The sequence below is a fragment of the Saccostrea echinata genome, unplaced genomic scaffold, assembly GCF_033153115.1.
Source record: "Saccostrea echinata isolate AGI-Se365-2 ecotype Australia unplaced genomic scaffold, CSIRO_AGI_Sech_v1 ptg000001l, whole genome shotgun sequence".
Taxonomy (NCBI): domain Eukaryota; kingdom Metazoa; phylum Mollusca; class Bivalvia; order Ostreida; family Ostreidae; genus Saccostrea; species Saccostrea echinata.
Genome location: NW_026889750.1, coordinates 32,376,092 through 32,399,862, shown reverse-complemented (window position 1 = coordinate 32,399,862; position 23,771 = coordinate 32,376,092). Strand labels below are relative to the sequence as shown.

Sequence of the window (23,771 nt, the reverse complement as noted above, 5' to 3'; positions counted from 1 at the left end):
ACGTTCAATGGTCGAGTTACTCTGTCCTCGTACTCCAAAGTTCTTTTTCATCAAATCAGGCAAAAATCTTATGCACAGCATGTGTGTAAATTAAAAAAAAAAAACTAATTACCTTATTTAATTAACATTATTTATGCTCAGCGATGGGATGTTATTAGGATGAATTAAGGACATAAACATTAATATGAAAAGTTGAAAACAAGGTTTATTTCTCTTCGATTCACTCGTGATTGTGAGCAATATTCGATCATCATCTCTTCCGAGTGCAGAAGCAGTAAAAATATCGAACAGAAGCGTCTACTGTTCGTGTGAAAGTAGGGGAAAGTGCAGACTTGTTTACGAAGGACCATAAACCCCCTTGATTTTCTGTCTTACGCAAAGATGCCGGGTAAGTAATTTGACCAGCGTCCTCTATGTGTATCAATATTTGAACGATTTGTGTATGACTTGCAGTATTGAATTTTCTAAGGAAAATAGTCTGGAGTGTTTGTTTGTCGTTGATTTATTGCGTTGTTCGATCCTTTGGGTGGATGGTAATGGTGAATACTTATTAATTGTACTACACCTTTATTTTTACAAAGTTTGTTCTGTATTTAAATCAAAGTAAACAATGTGTTACGTGTATTTTATCGATTTTTTACGCTTTAAGCTTAAAGAAGGCTTGTAAAAACAAAAATCGTATTATGCTCAGAAGCGGAATCATCAATTGTAAGACTGGCCACAGAACGAGAAAAGACGATGTTTTGCAAACTTAATGTCTCCTTAGAATGTGCTACAAACCTCTTCCTCATATAAAATTGGCAATGTAACGTTTGGCACCCCCTTCCACCATTACCAACAAAAATGTATTTTGACTATATTCTCGGCTTTTCTTTGTTGCTTGACAAGATGTTTTGAAATGTGCAACTCTCCAATCTATAGGTACTGGAATAGCTTTATTAGAATCTCCCTTTCCTAAAAACTAGAGGCAACAAAGATACATTAGTTTATACATGCATGTTGTAGGATGTGTGAGATATCCTAAAATATTTTTTGTCGTTTTAGTTTAAGTTCATAAATAACAAATTCAGTTCCGTGTAAATGGTCGTGACTTGCTTGTATGTAACCTGGATTTCTTAATAAGACTAAAATAAAGTTTGACTACACGACTTCCGTAGAATGTTACCCGGAAGGCAGTGACCTTAATATAATAGACAATCTATGTCATGTAATATCTTTTTGACTGGTCTCTTTCTTTGGGGTTGACGTAGATATAGGAAGTATTTTTTGTATTTGTTTTGACACCGTTAATTTTGATTGTCGTATCGGTCACTAACATTTGGTATAACACGAGTGTATTTAAATAGCATTTTTGTTACAAATGTGTTCTGTCACTAGTGATACATGAAATCTAATTTCCAAACATTTCTCTTCGACAATTAATCAAAAAGAAGAAAAAAAAAACTAGATAGAGAAATTCCATAGTCATAGACCAGACTACTCCCTCTAGAAAGTTTGTCTGATTTTAAGAAAAGTTTTGATAGCAGGCAAGATACATAATGATAATTAATTTGCAATTCTTAGTTGATGCGATTCTCATGATTACTAAAACAGCTTAATCACTTAAATTATGTCGAAATGCTACATTTTGTTCAGTTTTTATAAAAATAAAATAAGAATAAAAATTGAATTGTAGATGATATCAAGTCAAATAATTATGTATGTTGACTTTAAATTTTGATGAACGGCTTTGTCATTATGACTTAAAGGGGCCTGGACACAGTTGCAGTGTTTATAATTTAAATTTCTATGTTTATTCAAAAAATAAAACCAGTTCAATGAATTGAATTTACATGAAAATATATTCTTAGAATTCGGTGACAAAGACATTCTTCTTTACATCACGTCAAACCTCTGGTTTTATAAACGGGGCACGAGCTCTGTTATTGTTAATGTTTACGTTTTAAGGGGAGTGTTCAATTTTTTAAACTCTGCACACATCACTGAGCACGGACTGACAATACTGGTGAATTGGCTTTGCTTTCTCACATTTTTACTCTGAATTTTCTGGAATATGGTTTTGAATATTTTTCATTGATACACACTAAAATATCTACTTTTCTTAAGTATTAAGGATAAAGTTTACTTTGTGAAAGTGCAAGGATGTGTCAATCAAACGCGTCCCGGAATCCGTAGTATCAATAATTTCCAGATAAAAGACGTTTCTGAACACGCTTTAATTATATTTCCGTGTGAAATGCTATAGCAACATATAAGTTATGACATTATACAGAAAATGTGATAAAATACTAACTTCAAATCTGTGTCCATGCCCCTTTAAAACTGAATAATATATTTCATTATTTGCTCCAGTGTCTTAGACAGTGTTTGAGTTGAATTGTTCAAACAAAGGGTACATCAACATTTCTTCAGTTCATAATATTTTGATTTTAATGAGTTATATTGTTGTGTTACAATGCACTTTGAAAAATTACACACTTTGAAAAATTTTGTCAAAGTGCGTTAGATTTGGGACAAAGTTAACGCACTTTGAAAAAAAATATTTCTTTTCAAAGTGCGTTAATATCGACCATATTAACGCACTGTGAAAAAATTGTGCACGGACTGGTCAATATTCTAGCAAATGCCTTTATTATTTCTTTGCAAAAAAGGGGGAGCTAAATACCCCTAGCCCCCACCACCCACCACCCCGGTTCCGACGCCTGATGAACTAAGGACTCCCTTATACCTTTTACTCTATTAAGAATTTTCTAGTTTTTTTTCAAATATGACCTTTAGGACTACATGTACGAGAAATGCAAAAATTAGTGTCCAAGTTTGTATACTCATTAAAAATAATTTTCCCGCATAATACGATGGTCTTTTTGTGATTATTTAATAAGTATGACAAAAAATTGTTAATTCCCGCACAATATGATGGCTCAGTTTATTTTAAACAGTTAGTTGATAAGTATTAAGAGGTATGAAAAATCAATTATTTGGGCATTTTATACAATTTTTTGCATTGTATTTGATTTTGTAAAGCTACTTTGGCCAAGGTATAGTTGGCTATTGCTGCTTAGATAAGCGATGTGGTCCCCGAGCCTCTCTTCTTTTATATAACAGGGTACTTTTTTTTTCAGGAAAGTTTATCTCAATTTTTTCATTTATTTCATATTTATTCTCAAATTATATCATTGTCATACTAGTTATGTAAATACATATATTTGGGTAGGAAAGATAAAGAGTTGGACTGAGGGACCTTCTACCTGTCTTGTCCTTTTTCCCGATGAGGGTAGATCAATTCATCAGTTTTTTCGAAAGAAATACCCGGTATAACAAAATAATGCAGTCTATTACTAAAATCCCAGTCCAAAATTTTTGTTTTATACATATTTTTATGCCCCTGTATCGAAGATTCGGGGGTATATAGTTTTTGCCTTGTCCGTCTGTCTGTCTGTTTGTCTGTTTGTCCGCAAAAACTTTAACATTATCCATAATTCTTGATTAGTTGGAGCTATGGCTTTCATATTTCACATGTGTATTCAAAACAAGACCTTTCTTTGGATACCACCATATTTGACTTTTTGACTTTGACCTTGGAGTTTGACCCAGTTTTGCAAAATTTTACCCAACTTTAACCTTGGCCATAACTTTTGAACAATTGGTGCAAGGACTTTCATACTTCACGTGTTTAATCCTTGTGACAAGACCTTTCTTTGGATACCAACAAATTTGGCCCTTTGACCTTGACCTTGGAGTTTGACCTACTTTTGAAAAACTTTAACATTGGCCATAACTTTTGAACGTTTGGTGCTAAGGCTTTCATACTTCACATATGTACATGTAATCCTTGTGACGAAAACCTTTCTTTTGATACAACAACTTTGACCTTGACCTTGGAGATTGACCTACTTTTGAAAAACTTTGACCTTGTCCATAACTTTTGAACGGTTGCAGCTAGGGCTTTCATACTTCACATATGTTATCCTTGTGACAAGACCTTTCTTTGGATACCAACAAATTTGGCCCTTTGACCTTGACCTTGGAGTTTGACCTACTTTTGAAAAACTTTAACATTGGCCATAACTTTTGAACGTTTGGTGCTAAGGCTTTCATACTTCACATATGTACATGTAATCCTTGTGACGAAAACCTTTCTTTTGATACAACAACTTTGACCTTGACCTTGGAGATTGACCTACTTTTGAAAAACTTTGACCTTGTCCATAACTTTTGAACGGTTGCAGCTAGGGCTTTCATACTTCACATATGTTATCCTTGTGACAAGACCTTCCTTTGGATACCAACAACTTTGACCCTTTGACCTTGGATTTTGACCTACTTTTGAAAAACTTTAACCTTGGACATATCTATTGAAGCTTTGGTACTAGGGCTTTCATACTTAACATATATAATCCTTGTGACAAGACCTTCCTTTGGATACCAACAATTGCAATCCATTGACCTTGACCTTGGAGTTTGACCTTCTTTTGAAAAACTTAAACCTTGGTCATAACTTTTGAACAATTGGAGCTTCAGCTTTCACCAGTATATTTCTTGTGAGAAGGCCTTTCCTTAGGCACCATTCATTTTGACCATTTGACCTTGACCTTGATGTTTGAATTACTTTTGAAAAACTTTAACCTTTTCCATATCTATTCAATGGTTGCTGCTAGGGCTTTCATATTTCACAGGTATATTCCTCGAGACAAGATCTTACTTTGGGTACCAGCATTGAGAAAGTTTAACCTTTGCTATATAAGTTACCATACGGGGGCATCAGTGTTTCACAAACACATCTTGTTTACATCAGTTTACGTCTATCAGTTTACATAGTTCAACCCCTAATTGTTATTTTAACATGTCGGATTTAAATGAGCAGTGCTGCTTCCTTTCTTTAAAAAATATGTGCTGATTTAACACACATGCACCAATCTAATTCAAGTCTAAACCAGCAATACTACTATTTTGTCAGAGACAATTGTTACACAGGCGCTTGTATATGGACTAGGACATTTTTGTTGAAAATAATCTCTGGCTTTTTGTACCAACAAAATCACTTTTATACATGTACCAAAATTAATGTACGAAAATTGCAGAATAGCATTGCATTAAGCAGGTATCTGTAATGTGTATCTGTTTTAATGAAGAAGAAAACATGTTGTTCTCTTGTTCTATAGAACCCAGAATATTGATCTGCTAGTGGAGTCAGGATTTATACGAATGAGGTGTATTGCGCGAGGATGGTTTTTTAAATGATTAATGTAAAGAAAATTTCGCTATTATTTAAGACTGTATTGCATAACTTTATCAAGGAATTTTAATGAACGTCTGTAAGTATGAATATCTTATTTACACAAGTACATGCAATTCGTATCTATTTTATAGACGCTTTCAATTTAACTGGCGCGGATCCAGGATTTTTTTCCAGGGGAGGTGGGGGGGGGGGCACATCAACTCTAACAAATGTCAGATTAGGAAATTCTTTGAGAAGTAAAAAACAATTACACAAACGAACGAAAAAAAACTAAACAACTTGCCCCCCCCCCTCCCCAACCTGAATAACCTAAGGGGATTTAAATGTAGACACTTTCTTTAATCAATGTCAATTTTCTTCACATACATGAGTTTACCTTTCATTTTTAGAGGCTAGGCGCCATGTTTCCAAGTGTGTGTGTGTGTGTAAGGGGGGGGGGGGTTCCAAGGTCATTTTTTTGTTACTTTTACATAGAAATTGATAACTTAAATTCTAGAGGAGGACCCCCCTACCCTAGATCCGCGTATGATTTAATGTACACTTATGAAAAAAGAGTAAAATGTGTTATACTTGCACACCTAAATTTAGATATACTTGTTAGTTTGTATTACCCCAATTTTTTTTTATTATTCTATTCCATGGGAAAGCCAATATCCTGTTTCTGGAGGGAAAAGGGGAACTAGTATATCGAAATATCCACGCCCTCTGACTGCTCCTGATTTCCACGGCTAATACCATATAAAAGCAAGCAAGTACTAAATTATGAGTGCATTGAAAAATGGGGAAAGGGGGGGGGGGGTGTAGAATAAAGACAAAGGGAATTTATGGGCCTGCTTATATATTGTACATATGACTTCTCAATTTTCTCTGTGATCTCCTCAGTAAAAAATTTGAATGAATAAACACCTTGTCAATCTGGACTCGGATCGGTAAATCCTTCCAAGACGAGTGCTTCCCAGTATCGTGTATCAGAAGATACTAGTAGATACCGACATCCCATTGGTTCTCACCTGTCTCCCACTGCCTATAAATACTCAGATCCTTAGCGAAATACCCATACCTACCCAAAGGTTGGACATTTGTTTTGTGTCCTTCATTCTGAAGACTGTCAACTTTCAGTAAGTTATATCATTAATCATCATTTGAATATTCGTTTAAGGACAGCTTGAATTTCGATAAATAGATTATTTAATGTTAACGTCATTGATGTTCGGTTTTGACATTAAACATAATTTCTTTGAAATTCTTGAATTCCCCAGTAGTTTCTAAATGTCAATTACATGCAATTATTTTATTAAGAAACTTTTTTTCAGAAAATGTATGTCAAGGAAATTCGATAAGCATATATTTATTTTGTTTGAACTTTTAAACTTAAAAAAGTACGTATTTGTTATATAATGGTTATATATAGGTCAATACTGCACCCAGTGCAGGTATTGTTATAATCATGATTGTATTGTTTTTAATTGTACGTGCCGCTTGAGGGCCCTTTATTAGTGAATAAACATAAACTATCATGTATATATCTGAAGAATAAAAAAAATGATTTTTACATATACATGCATGTTACTAAAAGGAAACCGATGTTGCTAGTTGTATAAATAAGTAATACATCTATTTAGTTAAACAGTGAACTTTCATGCCCAAGATGTACGTGTTTAATAAATTAATGCTACATACACGTATATTAATGTCACTTCAAATTTATTCACATATCATATTTCCATTTAATGATTTATACGATGTTTTTGTGTCAGGAATTTGTAGATTAAAAAAAAAGAAGAAGAAAAAAAATGACATTTTCGCAATAGAATATGTAATATCTGACCATAGGCCATGCAGAAAAAGCTCTAGCTCGAAAACACTACCACCACTCTATATGTATAAAATATACATTATATACAAAGAGTGTATTTTTCGATAGATCTAGGGCTTTGTTTGCAGCTTATTGATAAAATTCAGGGGTCTGTGATCTGACACGTACTCACTTATTTACACTGAAAATGAAGCATTTTGATCACTTGTGTTACAGTTTGTATCAGGAAATCATAAATTACGTGTTTATTTCCAATTTCACTACTTCATATATCAATGATTCAGTTTAAAACATGTAAATTGTCCAAATTATGAAAATGATATTTAGAACATAAATGTTCAAGTATTGATAATATGCTTTTACTTTAAATGAATCAGTACATAGCAAAGGAGTTTGCAAGTTAAGTTCTTATATTGCCATGATTTACACTGCACTTACACACACGTGTTAATTGTAAAATAGCAATTTCGGAGGAATGCGGACCTCTGCTTTCGGAGTCTTATTTGTTGAAAATGATTTATGACGTAACTGACTTCTCTAGGACTCTTTATAATGTTAAAAGAAGCTTTGAATTTTTGAAACAAAAAGTTACGGTCAAGATATCGATTGAATTTTTTAAGTCAAACTCCGAGGTCTAGGTTAAAAATCATGATGCATGTAGTATATTCAGTAAGGTCTTGTTAAGGGTAATGCCTATGTAAAAAAAAAATATGAAAGCCCTAGCACTTCTTGTTTATGGTTAAAGTCTAAATTCTGAAAACAAGGACGAACAGGAAGGTCAAGGTCATGATGTCGAAATCTTAGTAAATTTGGAAAAGTTTTGTCACAGGTAATGCACATGTAAAATATGAAAACCATGTTTGTTCAAATGCAAAAGCTACAGCCAAGGTTGGAATTTTGGAAAAGCATGTCCAAGGTCAAGGTCTAGATATTAAAAGTCATAATAAATTCAGAAGGTTTTTGGCACACGTTACATGCACATGTGAAATATGAAAGCCATTTCTTGTCTCATTCAAAAGATATAACAGAAGTTAAAATTTTTGAGAAGTGGTCAAACTACAAGTTCAAGGTCATAAGATCACGAGTGAATTGGGAAAAAAGTCTTATCCCTGTCAGTCTTTATGCCAGACTGACAGACAGACAGGACTTTTTCCCATTACAAGACGGATGAATACAGCGAGGAACAAACTGTTAATTTCTGATCGGTGGTTTTCATCGTAATTTCAGGCACTTGTTTCGTATACGGGACACCCCCTGCTTATTTGTAAGAAGTGCCTGTGATCGTAATCCGTTAAAATACCATGAGGTGATATAGATGCTGGGCAAATACTTACATCGAAATCTGGATACATTTCTCTATTGGTTTCAGAGCACATTAGAAAAGATTATAATAGAATCGTCATTTATATTTCATCTTTCTGTCAGCAAAATGAAATATTTATACTTTACAAGAAATTTAGTATGTTTGAGAATCAAATATTGAAATAGTCTAATTCTTAGAATCATAGCATTGTATATCTTAATTGTGAAATACAGTATGTGGACATCGAGCTCGAAGAGAAAGTGGGAGCCTTTTTTTCTTCAAGCCTTTTAAAATTCGAACAAAGGATTTTTAAAAAAGAAATGATAACTGCTTATATTTTTTTTAATTATGAGCTTGACGATCATACAGCAGATAAATATATAACCTAAAATGTTCTCAAAAATGTCACCGAATTCATAAAGTAATGTGTATACACATGTACATTCTTCAAAGTTTATTCACATCATATAGTTTCAAATAGGCTTGAAGAAAAAATAAATTATAAACATCAGTCATGCATTTTCTAGTTGAAAATTGATCAACAAATACATTTCAAGATAACAGATTAATAGGTGCCCAAGCATCTGACAGGCCTATAGGAAGCAATTTCAGGTAGAGAGAGCACAAGTTATCAGAAACTGCTCACAAGAAAATACTTTTGTGGTATAAAATTACTACTATTGTAGTTCTTATATATCTGTCTGTGTAAATAGCATGTGATATTATTTCTAGTTTAATTTCAAGCTAGTAAGCACTGGTTTATAATTATTACCCTCGCTGATAGATGGACACTCTTAACCAAATAAAAAGAAAGGAATACAAAGTCTCTCAGAAATTTATTTATTTTTTGTTTTTGACAGATTGCAATCAGAGGCGGATCCAAGATTTCCATTTGGGTCTGAGACGGGAAGGGGGGGGGGGGTAAGAATAAATATAAAATGTATAATTCGTCTAGTATGAATGGTTGATTTGTTACGTATTAGGTTAGAATTGGTTTTAAAACTCCATTCTTTTTAACTGATCTGTAAATATTACTTTTATTTTTAGTTAAAAATAATTTTGGGGCAACATTTCAAACGCTGTCAGTGTGAGAGAACAAAAATATTGGCTTGTGCTTTTCATTTTAAAATGTACATATATGTGATAGTTCCACATAGTTTTAACGTTTTAAGAGACTTTATGGAACATCTAGATTGTAATTTGCAAGTATTTTACATATGATTAATATTTGTTAAGTGGGACACTCCGACAGTTCTATTAATATATATATATGTACTTGTCTTATACTTGGAATTCATTATATTTTAACGCTTTTCTGGGAGCCAGTCTTTTAAATATATACATAATTGCTCAAACCTTCCGTCGCACGATCAGAATTTAATGGAGTATTTCAAGTCAGGTCCTCTCGCCTTTGGTCTGTCAGATTAAGTAGTGCAAATGTCAAGATTATTGGTTATAATTATGTAATATTACATAATAGTTGAGGTCAAGATTGCAGCTTCTTTTAAGGTATCGAAGGTTCATAAAAGCCCAACTTATGTAGTACTTGAAAATTATTTCTTTTTTAAAAAAAAAAAAAAATAGGCTTATAATAATCTAATCTCAGTTAAACATACACTGGCCATGATAATATAATATGAAGTGAGGTTTACCAATCACCTGTGTCAACTTTATAAATATTTTTGCTATGTGAGTGAATAATTCCTAACTCTCTGATGAAATCCAGCAATTTAGAAATCATAAAAATTCATATTCATCTATACCCGAAATAAACTTTGAATCAAAATTAGATCAAAAACTTAAATGTCTACGAATGGTTATGTTTATTTTTATTGTCCAATGAAATCTCGCTTTCCCCGCTGCGTTCGACTGGGGCGTAACATATAATTAAAAAAATGATTGATGTTTTTTCTTTTCTTTTTTTTTTTTACTTGGTCAAAACGATGATTTAGCGACTTTCAAAGTGCAATATTCACCTCAACCTTCAGATTCACTAAATATTGTACTCCCTGGGTAACTAAATCATCGTATTGACCTCATTGTACTTCGTATAATGTGATGTAAAAAGGGTCATTCGAGGTAAATCGAGCACTCGGTTATCTTATTTCTTCAATGTTGATATTTCCTGATTTTTGGGTCACTGTCTTAGATTCTGAGGGAATGTTTATATACCTAGTTTATCCAAGGACGTGTATTCCAAATCTGTAGATAACGTGAGAATGGTTTTGCTTTAAATGCTGTATAAAGCTTTTCAGTAATTGCTTTTAAGGGCATCTGGTGTAAATGTTTATTTTCTGGTTCGTTAGTACCAAAGTATCAAAGTCCAAGCAAATTTAAGTCTTTGCTTATTTATTAGTAATTTAAACTTTTGTATCAGTTTTAGGATCATCTGAGTATCAGGAACCAGGGGTGCAGCGAGAGGGGGGTACCCCAATAATTTTTCCTAGACATGCTATACTATAGAAAGTAAAACGACTTTTCTGTAGTGCCCCGACAGTGTAACTTTTTATTTTTTTCCTTGTCAAAGATTTTTTTTAATTTCTGTACTGTTTGCCCCCCCCCCCCCTTCTTGAACTGAAATTGCTTCCTACGGGTCCCCTTAACCATCTCACCTTATATATACACATGATATAAGGGAGTGGAGACTTAGTTTAAGATCAATTATCGTATGGACTCTTGAGTCCTGCTTCCGTGCCTTGTCCATGCATATTTCATTTTGATTAACTTTATTTTGGTACCGAAAACTTAAGATTTTCACATGGTTTCGAAATTTCTGAAGATTTTAAAAGTCTTAAATTATTCAGAATCATCACAATTTTGACTAAGAATATAGATATATAAATCTTCTATGGGAGGGGAAGGGGAGCCGTTGTCATGCAGAGTGAGGGACCGTTGCTACTCAAAGTATTCTCCATGTTTATGTGTACAATACTTAATTGTCAAAATATTTAATGTTCTGTAATGCAATACACAAATTATAACTGCAGTTTATGTAAATTAATTTAGAAATAGATGTATTTTCCACTCGTGGTTCACTCGTGATGTATATTTTCATTCATAAAATCGCTGGCACATGCTGTTCTGTCGCATTACTGCCATCTGTCTCATCACACAGAGGTAGGCATGTTTAACATAGCGTATAATCTAGCTTAAAACCAACTTTTGAATACAAAAATGAGCGTATAACCTATAGCTTATAACCAAATTTTAAATCCAAAATGTTAATTTAAAATTAAAGGATTCATTCATTAATCAAAAAATTATTCATAAGAATGCGGAAATTTATCAATTATGTGGTAATTTAATTTTTTTTTAAATAATTTTTTTTTTCAAATTTGCTTTAATTTCATATTGATTACTTTATTGTTATTTTTTTCTTTTCTTTAATTCTATCTAAGATAATTTTTAAATGCTTATAAAAATTAAAAGAGAAAGCATACTTCATCAATTATAAAATCTGAGTTTTTAAAGTCTACTGAAGGATGTGTTTATCTTAATATTAATAGATAATGATAGCGAAGGGGGGGGGGGGGGGGAGGGGCGAAAATCAACTGTTCAATTAACCGATCCTGGATTTTTGAATTAAAAACTTCTTCGACCATCCTTTATTGTAAAGTTCACATTGTATTGATGTTTTGTGTTTGTGTTTAATCAATTAAGTCAAGAAAATAAATTCATAATTCAATGTCGTTAAATATTTGGTTCTGAGATGTGTGTTTAGTTTCGAACCTGTGTATTGTACAAGTGTTTACCGAGATGTCTTCTGAACATACCAGAGTCAACATCAAAGATTTTTTTTTCTGCCATAATTACTATTTTTCTACGAAACGTAACATTTTAGCAGAAAGGTTATTACTTGGCTTCTCTCAAGTCCAGAAATGAGAGCTAATGTCATAATTCATTACGTAAAGTAATTATAAGGCATGTAATGTTTGACGTTCGTCTGACCTTTTTTAGCCTTAAACGTCTTTAAATATATCTAAGTCCTGCAAAACAATATACATTTGCACTTAATGCATTTAGAACTAAAATAAGAGCTTGTCAATTGCATATATATAAAATTACCATGTAGTTTGCGTGAAATACACATAATACAATTCATGTTGCAGGTTTGGTTCAAGGATATATTTCCCCCAGGTTAAGCCTTGTATTATATATGCTAACTTACTCCAACTTTATAAACGGAGAACGACATGTCTGCAAGAAAAAACGATGTTTTACCTTATCAATATTAACAGAGGGGGAAAAATCAACTACATGTATATACATGTAGGATTTAAAGAAAAGGGCATCAAAAATAAAATCACATACAACATGAGTCTATGAATATAATTTTAATATTAAACTTTTTTCCACATTGATAATTAAAACATTCGAGTTACCCATTTGTCTAACTGAAACAAGATTATTTACTGTACCACTATATAAGGAAAGCTGTTTATGATTAATCTTTGCCATTGTGTTTAATTAAAAGAGCATGTCTGAAGACTACAAATTAACGGTTTAAATTCCTAACTACATATAATGTCACAAGTATTGCATAAGACTTTGGACTAGAGTTAAATTTTATTCGAATTTTGTCCTAATTTCTCATCATGCATTTTGGCGTATGCATGGTTTAAGAACTTTCTTCACACAATTTTATCCAGATAATAGTCTACAAGGCCTATCTATTTGTGTCACATGGCTAAAATAAATAAATAAATAAAACATATTTACTGACAAAAATGCACGCATGTAATGTATAAATGGGGATTCCATTTCTGACAAAAGTAGCTGCAATATAATGCCAAGTCCGATATGACACAACAGTGATGAGTACAATTACCATCGATCTTTTCTCTCTCTCTCTCTCTCTCTCTCTCTCTCTCTCTCTCCAATGAGCACCGAATGTCCTCAACGATATGAAAAATATCTCAAAACATATGGGTGTGGAGTTTCACCAAGTTAGCCGAAGGAGAGAGAGAGAAGGGGGTAATTTAAAAATTTTAAAGAAGAATATTTGTGTAATTGTAATCTTTTAAATCATCGGTTATTTTTCTTGACAATAGAATCAGATTGTAGAAGCTTATATATCTAGATCATTTTTTTTAATTCCAAAGATCGATATTTTTCTATGTCTTGACATATCAACGGTTAAATTAAAAAAAAATCATTCGGCATTTAAAGTTCATGCATGATAATTAACATATGTGTGCGAGAATTTTAACAAAACATGTTTTCTAGTTACTATGTAGAAAATTATCGACGTCATTTGTTTGTATGTTACAAAATATAAAAGAACGCGAGGATTATCCCTGTAAATAAAACATTTTCTGCGATCAACCTGAAATTTAATCCATTCGATCTCTCCGATTAAACATATAACAGCTTTCTAGTTAAGAAGATTTATAATGATTAAGATTTGTTTCCTGTCAGTGGTGATGTTTTAAGTCGCCGATCCCTTTTTCCATTGTAGTCAGTTATTTTTTCTTAATGGTTTTACTTTGACTTTTTATTCATCTGTTTATGAGGCATTTTTATAAATCTGTACCTAGACTTCATTCTATACTTAGTATAGGTCCCTGATTCTATACGATATTTTTTTCACTTTTTTCTCAAAAAATAAATAAATAAATAAAATAGGGAGGGTTAATCAGAGGTCAGACTAGGGATCGAATTCTCATCTATTTGAAAATTCTAATCCAGACAAAGTCGGTTTGTTGCAGTTCATTCATAACTTTGCTTATTAACATATACGCATGCGCTCTTCAAACACGAGAAGTCGATAGTTCGTGTGCCGGTGTGGGCATTTAGGAGATCTTTTAATTTTATCTGTATCAAGGTAAGATAAATTCCTTAGGTTGTGATATTTTTGGTAACTATTGTAAATATTAGCATTCTTCTATGACATTCATCAGGTAAATTTTTATCTATGGGATAGAGTTTGACCTCAATCGTAAGATAGTAAGAACCACGTGGGTTTACGACAGTCGAATTTTGTCGACTTGGGACATGTCATGTTTTGTATGTTTTTTAGTTTTATGCAATCAAAATAAATAAAACAACTTTTTACGTCTATTTCTTTGATAATGTTGGTTAATTTGGAGGTTTTTATGTTCCTCAAAAGATAAGATTTTTTTGGTTTCATTTGAAACAAGACAGGAAAACGGAACTACATGTAATTACCATTGTATTCTCAATCTTTCTATAGATTTCTAACCACAACATATGGTTATAGTGATCAGAATTAAATATCTTAATATCCAAAGAAACTTGCGTGTTTCTCTCTATTAGTTTTAAAAAATATGTACGAGTGATAGTGTAGTATTTACTGATCATGAGTGAAACATGAACAATACACTCAAATGTGATTGGTTGGAAGCGATCTGGCGCGTGCGAAATCCCGCTCGTCACTTGGCGCAATGTTAAAACGGGCACAAAATTACATTGAATGCCAGAGACGAGAGTCGTGGGTATGTTGATAAGTTTTTTTTTTTATTTTTTTTTTCAGTTAGGAAAAAACCCCGATGATTTCCTATAAACTTAGGGCATTTTTCCCCCCTAAATGATCTTTAATTATTTAATGGTTTAATAAATTATCTAAGGATATCTCCGAGTATGATGCAAAGCAAATTAGTTTATTAATTAAGATAAAAGTTACCACAATGCTGATTGTATTTTTTAAAGTTTATTTTTTTATGATTTAAACATATATTAATTAAAAACATGTATTAATTGATGTACAATTCCCTCTCCTCCTTAAAAAAAAAATTCGAAAAAAAGTATACTTTCAGTATCATTTCAGAAATATAGATTTGACAAATATATAAAGATATGTCAGTATGAAATACTTGATAAAAGAGTATTTTAATTGTTAATTTAGTTTGATAAGAGAGTACTTCGATCATGCTGATAATTATCAAAAATTTAAAAAAAAAAAAAAAGTTTGATATTTTAAAAGAGAATGCATGGTGATAATTGTTACTCTTTGACATCAATAAATGAAAGATTTTTTTCCTGTAAAACCTGACAGTATTGACTTAGAATAATTCTTTAACTGTGTGTCAGTAAAAGTTAGCAGTTATATCTAAAGAAATAGGTAATGTGTGATATCAACAGATGAACGCTATCATATAAACATAAATCTTGTGTTACCTTGCTGTTATAAGTAAAAAGCATTACGTTTTGTTTTATATTGCCTTTATAAAATCATTCAGTACCAACAACACTGGGTAACTCTTTAATTAGAAATTGTCTTGCAGGTTCATATTTTTTTCTACTGATTTAATTAAAATTTAAACTATCAGAGAAAAATAATTTTACTACAGTTTATGTTTATAAAATAGATGGAAAATTGTCTTTTGGCAATTTTTCAAAAAAATTTTAATTTAATTTATCAAATAATTTTAATGCAGACAGAAGGAAGTATGGGGGATGTGTATACAAAGTGTACCTGTATTTTGAGTCTCATTTGTGATAGAGGCAGTAGTTTCCTGTCTATTCCAAACATGGATTGAATCAAGATTATTATTAACAAGTTTTTGTTTTCATTTCAGGTATAATCAGAAAGTAAACAACAAAGGAAAACAAGGGACTGATTGTGTATCTAGTTTGAAGGGTGAAACAGGATAAGATTGTGAAGGTAAGAATAGTTGGCTATTTTTATAAAGGAGGAAATTTACATCATGTTAAACGAGGAAAACTACAGATCTGAGGACTATGAAATATATTGGATGTTTATGCAAATATATGATGTACCTGATGTTTTCTGATTATTTCAGAGAAAAATGGTGTCAATACCAGACGAATACCTATGGATGATAATCGTAGGCTTTATCATTGCTTTCATTTTGTCTTTTGCGATTGGTGCTAATGATGTGGCTAACTCATTTGGAACATCTGTTGGAGCCAAAGTCCTCACTCTGCGACAGGCCTGCATTTTGGGGAGCATATTTGAGATCTTGGGAGCCATTCTTATTGGTGAGTGAGAATTACTCTTTAATAATAAATTGTCAGATGGTCAGGGGAAATAGTACAAAGATTTAACATAAAAAAAATCTGTATTGTATGAAAGTTCTTGTTTTTGAAATATGTGTACACAAAGAAAATGAATGAAAGATATTTAGATACACGTAATGAGATTTAGATACAGTAATTTGTTGAAAATACAAAAAGATGGATTTTTTAAATTATATACACATGAACATTGATTCTAGAAGAACAATTGCTAATTCACATTATAAACATCAAATAGAAAGATGGCAGTTTATAGCTGATGTCAGCAGTCAATTTTTTTTTTTCTTGGTCAGGTTACCGTGTGTCAGACACGATACGTAAAGGCATTATAGATGTAGATCTATATAACGGAACAGAGAGTACACTCATGGTGGGAAATGTGGCAGCTCTTACAGGTAACACTAACGCGCAAGACCTGCTGTAAATATGCACTGCAAGCAAAATAAATTATTATGATGGAAATGTTTAGTATGTGGCAAACAGTCATTGATTTTATGAAATTTAAAAGGAAGAGAGAGATTATGCACCCAAGATTTGTCAAATCACTTGACCACCTTTTGACTTTAAAAAAAAGTATGTATGATAAGGCTGTTTATAAATACTGACAACGTAAGTGGGGTATTGCTGACTGCAGGCTTGATATAACTGTGTGTAGGTGAGAGAGTGCCAAGTATTCAGAAAATCTTCACATCTGGAGCTGATAATTATCCAAAAAGCTGATCTGATTGAAAGTGTTCACATCTTCAGATCGTTTCTTTTCATTGATTTATTAGATGAACGAAAAATGCTTTATTTATTTAATTGTTCCATGTCAATTTTTTGTCTATATTATAAAACAATTTTTTTTTTACCTGATAAGGCACAGCTGTTTAGTATATAGAATATATATCAATGTTATCAGATAGCGTGTGCATCAGTTAACAAGGATACCCATTGCCAATTGTATTGAGGTTTAGAAATGTATAGACATTCCCTAGTTTCATGGGTAATGAAGTATTTTTGGAATTCTCTTGGAAAAAAGATTAATATTGTCTTGTAAAACGAATTGCATCTTCATGATATAACAAAATGATTACTACAAGCACCTGCCACAATGCAAAATGCGGGTAACAATTGCTTAAAAACCATTGTCAGGCTTTATAGAGGGATTTATCCTTTTCTAAACATTTAACAAAGATATTTTAATGAATGGTGTAATTTGGTTTCCAGGTTCATGTATATGGCTGTTTGTAGCCACAATCTTGAAGCTCCCAGTTTCTACTACCCATAGCATTGTGGGGGCCACTGTAGGGTTTGCTTTGGTGGCCCATGGCCATAAGGGGATTAACTGGATGAAGATGGGATTCATTGGTACGATTTCTATTCACAATAGATACTTCCAGATATCTTAAAATGTAAATTTATACACTGTTAAATGTAAATACTGCACTTCTCTACAAAAAAAAATTCTTTGTCTCCTCGTGTTTATTTTGTTGCTTAAAGAGAAGATAAAACTTTGTTTATGGATCTTTAACATCTGAAAGAATAGCATTTGCAGTTATCCCACAGGAAAGAAATTAAATTTGATAATCTTTTGGTTTCTTAAGGTTAAGAAAATCTATTTTTATCTCCAACAGTTGGTTCTTGGTTCATTTCCCCCCTCCTCTCTGGTATCATCAGTGTTCTGGTTTTCCTGGCCATTAAGTTTTTGGTGCTAAACAAGGAGAAGCCCCTGGAGCCAGGCCTGAGAGTCCTCCCCCTGTTCTACGCCCTCACTGCCGCTATCAACTTGTTCTCTGTGTTCTATAAAGGATCCTCATGTAAGTCTTTTGTATGAGTGTAATGACAATTGAGTCTTATACAAAATTTTGAATGGTGCAATTTAATGTGTAAATGAGGAAGTAGTTAAAGCAGTGCTGAAGTAATAAAAGGAGAGAGAAACTAGAAATGTATGGAAGAAAGAAAAAGAACATATTTATATTGTCAGTAAATGCTGTGTGTGCATTCTAACTGAACTGAAGAGAAACAAATTACAAATACATGTACTGTAATCGGCAGTATTGATTTTCTGAGCACAAGTTATTTCCTCTGCATTGAATAATTTACATTTCCAGCGTTGCATTGGAGATTTTATTATATCTTTTTTTTTTCAGTGCTAAAATTTGATAAAATACCACTGTATGGCGTGTTCATCATCACCTTTGGTTCCGCCCTCATTGTAGCTGTTGTTATTAGGCTCGCGTTTGTTCCCTGGTACAGGAAAAAAATCCAAAGTAAGTGAAACACTTAACAGCCATACTTGACTTCCAAGCACATAACAATGAGAGAGATTCCAGATGTGATTAGATTTGATCATTTTACAATGATTTATGTGATTTTTTTCAGAATATGTAGAAGAGTGTCAAGTTGAGGAGACTGAGAAAGGAAAAGACATGGAAACAACATGTAAGTATAACATTTCTAACTTTTGGGGACTTAAAGCTCAACATGTGTGTGGGGGGATAGACAAGTTGTATAACTTGACTCTGTTTTTATTAAACAGTGGACAATGATGACGTCTCCAGACGCCAGTTGATAGATGATGAGAATAAGGAGAATATTGGTAAGGGCACACCTGTTGTCTGAAAGAGAATATCTGATTTGCTGACAAGATATGCCAGCTGTTTTCTGATTGGATGAAAAAGATAGGGCATCTCTAATTGGCTGAATTGGCCATCCCAGAATAGGGTTCAGTAAGATGTAGTAGGGAGGTAGTATTTCATAGAGATAAGAAAATTGATCTCTATGCTCTCTTAATAGTTATCTTCTTTTCAGGTGTGACATGTGAGTAAGTAAGTATATAGTATATACTAACCATACTTTGGAGTTACCTTACATTACCTAATAATTCTTTGTATTGCTTTTCAGGAAAAAATGAATTGGAAGTTTCTCCAAGTGGAAAGAAATTCCCCATGGGTGGTGAGTGTTGTGTGTGTTGTGTTTCTTTGTTTATGCCAAGAACTTTTTAAAACTTGTGCACATATCTTTTTGCTTGAAGATACATGTAGGCTTTATGTGTCATAGTTTCTTTTATACAGTTGAAATTTCTTCTTTTCCAAGAGCAGACTTGTTTCCTGTAGAACATTTTAGTGACTTCTCTGCTTTCTTAGTTTGGAATGTTTTCATTTTCAGCAAACTTAGCAATTCTCAGTGAAAAGCTGTTGACTCCTTCATTGCTAAACGGAAATGTGATAGAAAAAGATCCTAGTACCCCTCAGTCCAAAATCCCTAGCAATTGTAAGTTACCACACATCCCATAGAGTAGAGAATTATATACACAAGAATATTCAATGGTCTTCATTGATTCACTGCATACATATGTAACTGCAACAATTGTTTTTCTTATTCAATCTGCACAGTTTTTATCCTTCATTACATTATTGTATTTCATTAAATATTGATTTTAAAGTCATTCAGAAAAAAAAATCTGATCGGAATACTGTAAACCAGCAACTTTTTATTAGGAATTTATAAGTTTAAGTTTATTGAGAAAACCTATATATACACACAAATAAATGGTTGGCAGTTAGAAATATTCAAGAGTAAAAGAAAGTCAAGAAACTTGCAGATATTGCAAAGATAAGATGGTTTACAGTAGTTGATTGATTTGACACCCTGCTCTGTGACCTGTTTGTGATATTTGACTGTTGTCTGTATTTTAAGTATCTGTGTTTTTTTTAGTTTCCACCCCGGAGTCTGACACATCTTGCCATTCCTCTGCACCCCTGCTGTGTTCACCTGTCTCTGCCAAAGGTAAGACAACCCTCCATTGTGTTTAGCTGGAATAATTCTTATCCCTGTAGTTTTACATTCAGCAGTAGTGATCAAGAGTTGATTGTTTATCTTTACTAGGGTACCACACCATGGAAACTAATGGTTGAAATTTATCAAGTCTCCTTTAAACCCCCCAAACCAGCACATTCTCTAATCATTTGCATTGTTTTCTTCAGTTTTTCAACCTTTTCCAAACAAACATTACCCTTCCTTGCCTTTTATTATCCCTAGCATTCACTGCAAAATTTTATCATAAAGAACTTTCAAAATCATTAGGAATCTGAATCAAGAAATACATTGACAGATTACCAGCTACTTAATTTTCCCTCTAGACATGAGATAACTTATTAGATGTTTTGATTGTAGATAAAAATTCCAAAGAAAGTGGTACACCTGGTGATAGCATTGAAAGTGTGGCTGATGTTAAGGTGAAGTATTTTATCATCAATGTCTACGTGGTATTAGGAATAGCAGGTAAAGAGAGACAACTCTTACTAAATTACACCTTTTGGTATTTGCAGATTGAGGTCGATTTAGAGGTAGCCAGAAGCGCAGTAACGGACAAACCAGAAACGATCAAACTTTTCTCATTCCTACAAATCCTTACAGCAGTGTTTGGATCCTTTGCTCATGGGGGAAATGATGTCAGGTAAGGTCTTTATCAATGGTTGGTAACCAAGAAAACAAATTCTGAGATAACAGTTCACTTCTTGTGTGATTGATAAAAAATTATTCAGATAGTCTTATTTTTTGGAAAAGAAAAAAAACAGGTTAGATAATGAATATATTATAGACATATAAGACGTATTGTACATGTATTTAACAGATTCTTCAATTATAAATATTTGAGTCAGAATAATACCTGATATTTGGCTGTTAACAGTAATTCCATTGGACCTCTGGTTGCCTTGTGGATCATTGCTTCAGAGGGAAGTGCTGCTCAAAAAACTCAGACTCCTATCTGGATCTTGGTTTATGGTGGTGTGGGGATTACCATAGGTCTGTGGGTGTGGGGAAGAAGAGTCATCAAAACCCTAGGGGAGGATCTCGCCAAAACAACACCTTCCAGGTATGACAGAGTACATCACAAGTGGGATATGTAATTTACTTGTACCAGTAATAGGAAATTTTATTTAAAACTATTAATATAATCCTTTCTTTCTAAGTCTAAGATAATGAGATGATATTAACATAATGATATAGGATAGATGGAGTGGGATAATGAAGAATAATAATAACATGACATAGGATAGACGTAGTAGGATAATGATGGATAATAACATGACAAAGGATAGATGTAGTAGGATAATGATGGATAGTAACATGACAAAGGATAGATGATAGATGTAATAGGATATAATTATGGATATATATGATCATTTGATTTGCTTATTTTTCAGTGGGTTCTGTATTGAGGTTGGGTCAGCCCTGACAGTCTTGTTGGCTTCTAATGTAGGCATTCCCATCAGTACAACGCATTGCAAAGTTGGCTCTGTTGTATCCGTGGGTAGGGTACGATCAAAACAGAATGTGGACTGGAAGCTCTTCAGAAACATCATCCTAGCCTGGGTGGGAACTGTGCCAGTGGCGGGAGCGATCAGCGCTCTTACAATGTACCTACTAATGTTCACGATATGAGGGGGGGAGAAACTGTAGAGATGACAACGTGAATTATATAACAGTGCTGCAGGTGATCATTCACATCTGGTGATTTGTGTTGTGAATAACTAGCATTCCTTAGTCATCCTTTTCTTGGTTTTCATCTAGTGCTACAAGTTATCGTCTAGTGCTATAAGTTATAATGAGTTTTCATCTAGTGCTATAAGTTATAATGAATGTAACTGGAATATATAAGACCTTTGCTACCTCAGACTGAAGGTCTAATTTAACTTATTACCTTGTTTAGTTATGTGACATCACATTCACTACCTCAAGATAAAGAAAAGTATTTATTCACTGAAGTGGGTGTACAGAAAACGGGAAAGAGATAAAATTCTTGTCAACTATATTAGCTAACTGCTTACAGGTTCAACTAAAGATCTCAAGCTTAACTTCATATCAGTATTTTATATTATCTTAAGCTTGTTAACATGTTCATACCAGCAGTATTTTCAGTTATTAGAGTACTTTTATTATTTTCCAATTTAACATTGCATTTTATGTTTTTATTCAGAAGAGGAAATTTAGTTTGCATTATGGCATCATAGATGATTGTGACCGGGTCATTAGCTAACCTCTCTACTCCTTTGAGACAAAAAAATCTAGTCCCTTATTGAGTTAAGAGTTCACTATTTAATGTTTTTGAGTATGTGTGCATGCTGGCTAAGGGGGATCATTTTAAGGCATTTTATAGAAAATCTTGTCCTTCATTTGTGTGTTCAATGTATTGCCAAAAATGAATTTTAAAAAAACAAAAAAATAAGAAGGAAAAAAAAAGTTAAAAATCGGGAAAAAAAAGTTAAAAATCATTTTTAAAAAACACAAAAAAAAAAAAAAAAAAAAAAGGAAGTAAATTTAAAAAAAAAAATTTTACAAAAAAAAAAAAAGATAATTAAAAATAAAAAAAAAAGATTAAATAAAGAAAAGAAAAAATAACCAAAAGAAAAAAGTAGTAAGAAGAAAATTTAATATATTTAAAGTACAAAAAGGGGAAAAAAAATTAAGAAGATAAAATAAAAACAGATTACCGGTATTAGTGCTTAGACACCACCCCCCCCCCCCCCCCAGAAATCCAGTGTTTTTTGTTTTTCTTTTTACAGATTTTTTTTTAATGTAAAAATTTTTCTTTATTGTATGAATTACTGTGTGTGACAGAAGTGACTGAAGTAAGGTTTTTTATGAATCTCTTGTCAGTGCTTTTTGTTTGTAAAAGGAAAACCTGTTTTTGAACAAGAATGTATGTCGATGCAAAAGTTACATTGTAAATATCATTTAGCCTGGAATGTACATGAGCTTGCGTATTTATCATACATACATGTATAAAAAGTCATGCTTGAAAGTGAAATAATAATTTACTTGCATTAAGTGCAGTTTTTTGAGTGCTTTGTAGATCTCCATATCTGTGATATAAAAGACAGGCGAATAGCAATTTAAAATCAATAATATGACACAAATACTTTAATATTGAAATTCAAATGCATTCTTTTAAATTGAAAATAATGTGCTTGTGTACTTATTTTGTTAAAAATTTCCATATGTACAACATTTTCCAAGGCATAAATAGGTTAAATTTTCAATTTTTAGAATTGAAAAATCTTTCGTACACTGAGTGTATTTTGAAAATCTATAATTAAAAATCAACTCCAAATGTCTCCAAATTTGTAATCAAGGAAAACACACGTTTCTGAGATTATGTTTAATGATAAGTCGTACTGTAATTGTACCAAGTCAATGGAAAAAAGGCATAATATATAAATCCAAACATAAAATTATATACCAGGTTAATTGGTTATTTGAATAAAAAGGTGAAATTTTTTGTTGTTTTGAAATTCATGTATATGTATGTATTGTTAAGTCAGATTGAGTATCACTTGATATTTATAAATCTTTACAGCGATGTTGAGAAGATGTACCGTAATTAAGTAACTCATTAAGTAATTAGGATGTGTTACATTAATTTATTG

At 32.4% G+C, this 23,771-nt stretch overlaps 1 protein-coding gene across 3 annotated transcripts; it reads left to right on the top strand.

Annotated features, from left to right (window-relative positions):
- The first annotated feature begins 370 nt into the window (after positions 1-370).
- LOC133190019 (sodium-dependent phosphate transporter 1-like) lies at positions 371-22,611 on the top strand. Of its 3 annotated transcripts, none has more exons than XM_061325499.1 (16): positions 371-388; positions 15,897-15,982; positions 16,122-16,320; positions 16,650-16,751; positions 17,566-17,706; positions 17,973-18,155; positions 18,489-18,608; positions 18,721-18,780; positions 18,878-18,937; positions 19,243-19,293; positions 19,507-19,611; positions 20,056-20,127; positions 20,515-20,576; positions 20,670-20,797; positions 21,032-21,217; positions 21,549-22,611. In XM_061325499.1, the coding sequence occupies exons 3-16, from the start codon at positions 16,128-16,130 to the stop codon at positions 21,784-21,786; spliced, it is 1,701 nt and encodes a 566-aa protein (XP_061181483.1). In that variant the 5' UTR covers positions 371-388; positions 15,897-15,982; positions 16,122-16,127; the 3' UTR covers positions 21,787-22,611. The 3 variants fall into 3 exon arrangements, with proteins under 3 accessions (XP_061181483.1, XP_061181486.1, XP_061181491.1); XM_061325502.1 differs by lacking the exon at positions 371-388 and adding an exon at positions 14,109-14,182; XM_061325507.1 differs by lacking the exon at positions 371-388 and having other exon boundaries at positions 15,963-15,982; positions 16,124-16,320.
- The last annotated feature ends 1,160 nt before the right edge of the window (positions 22,612-23,771 follow it).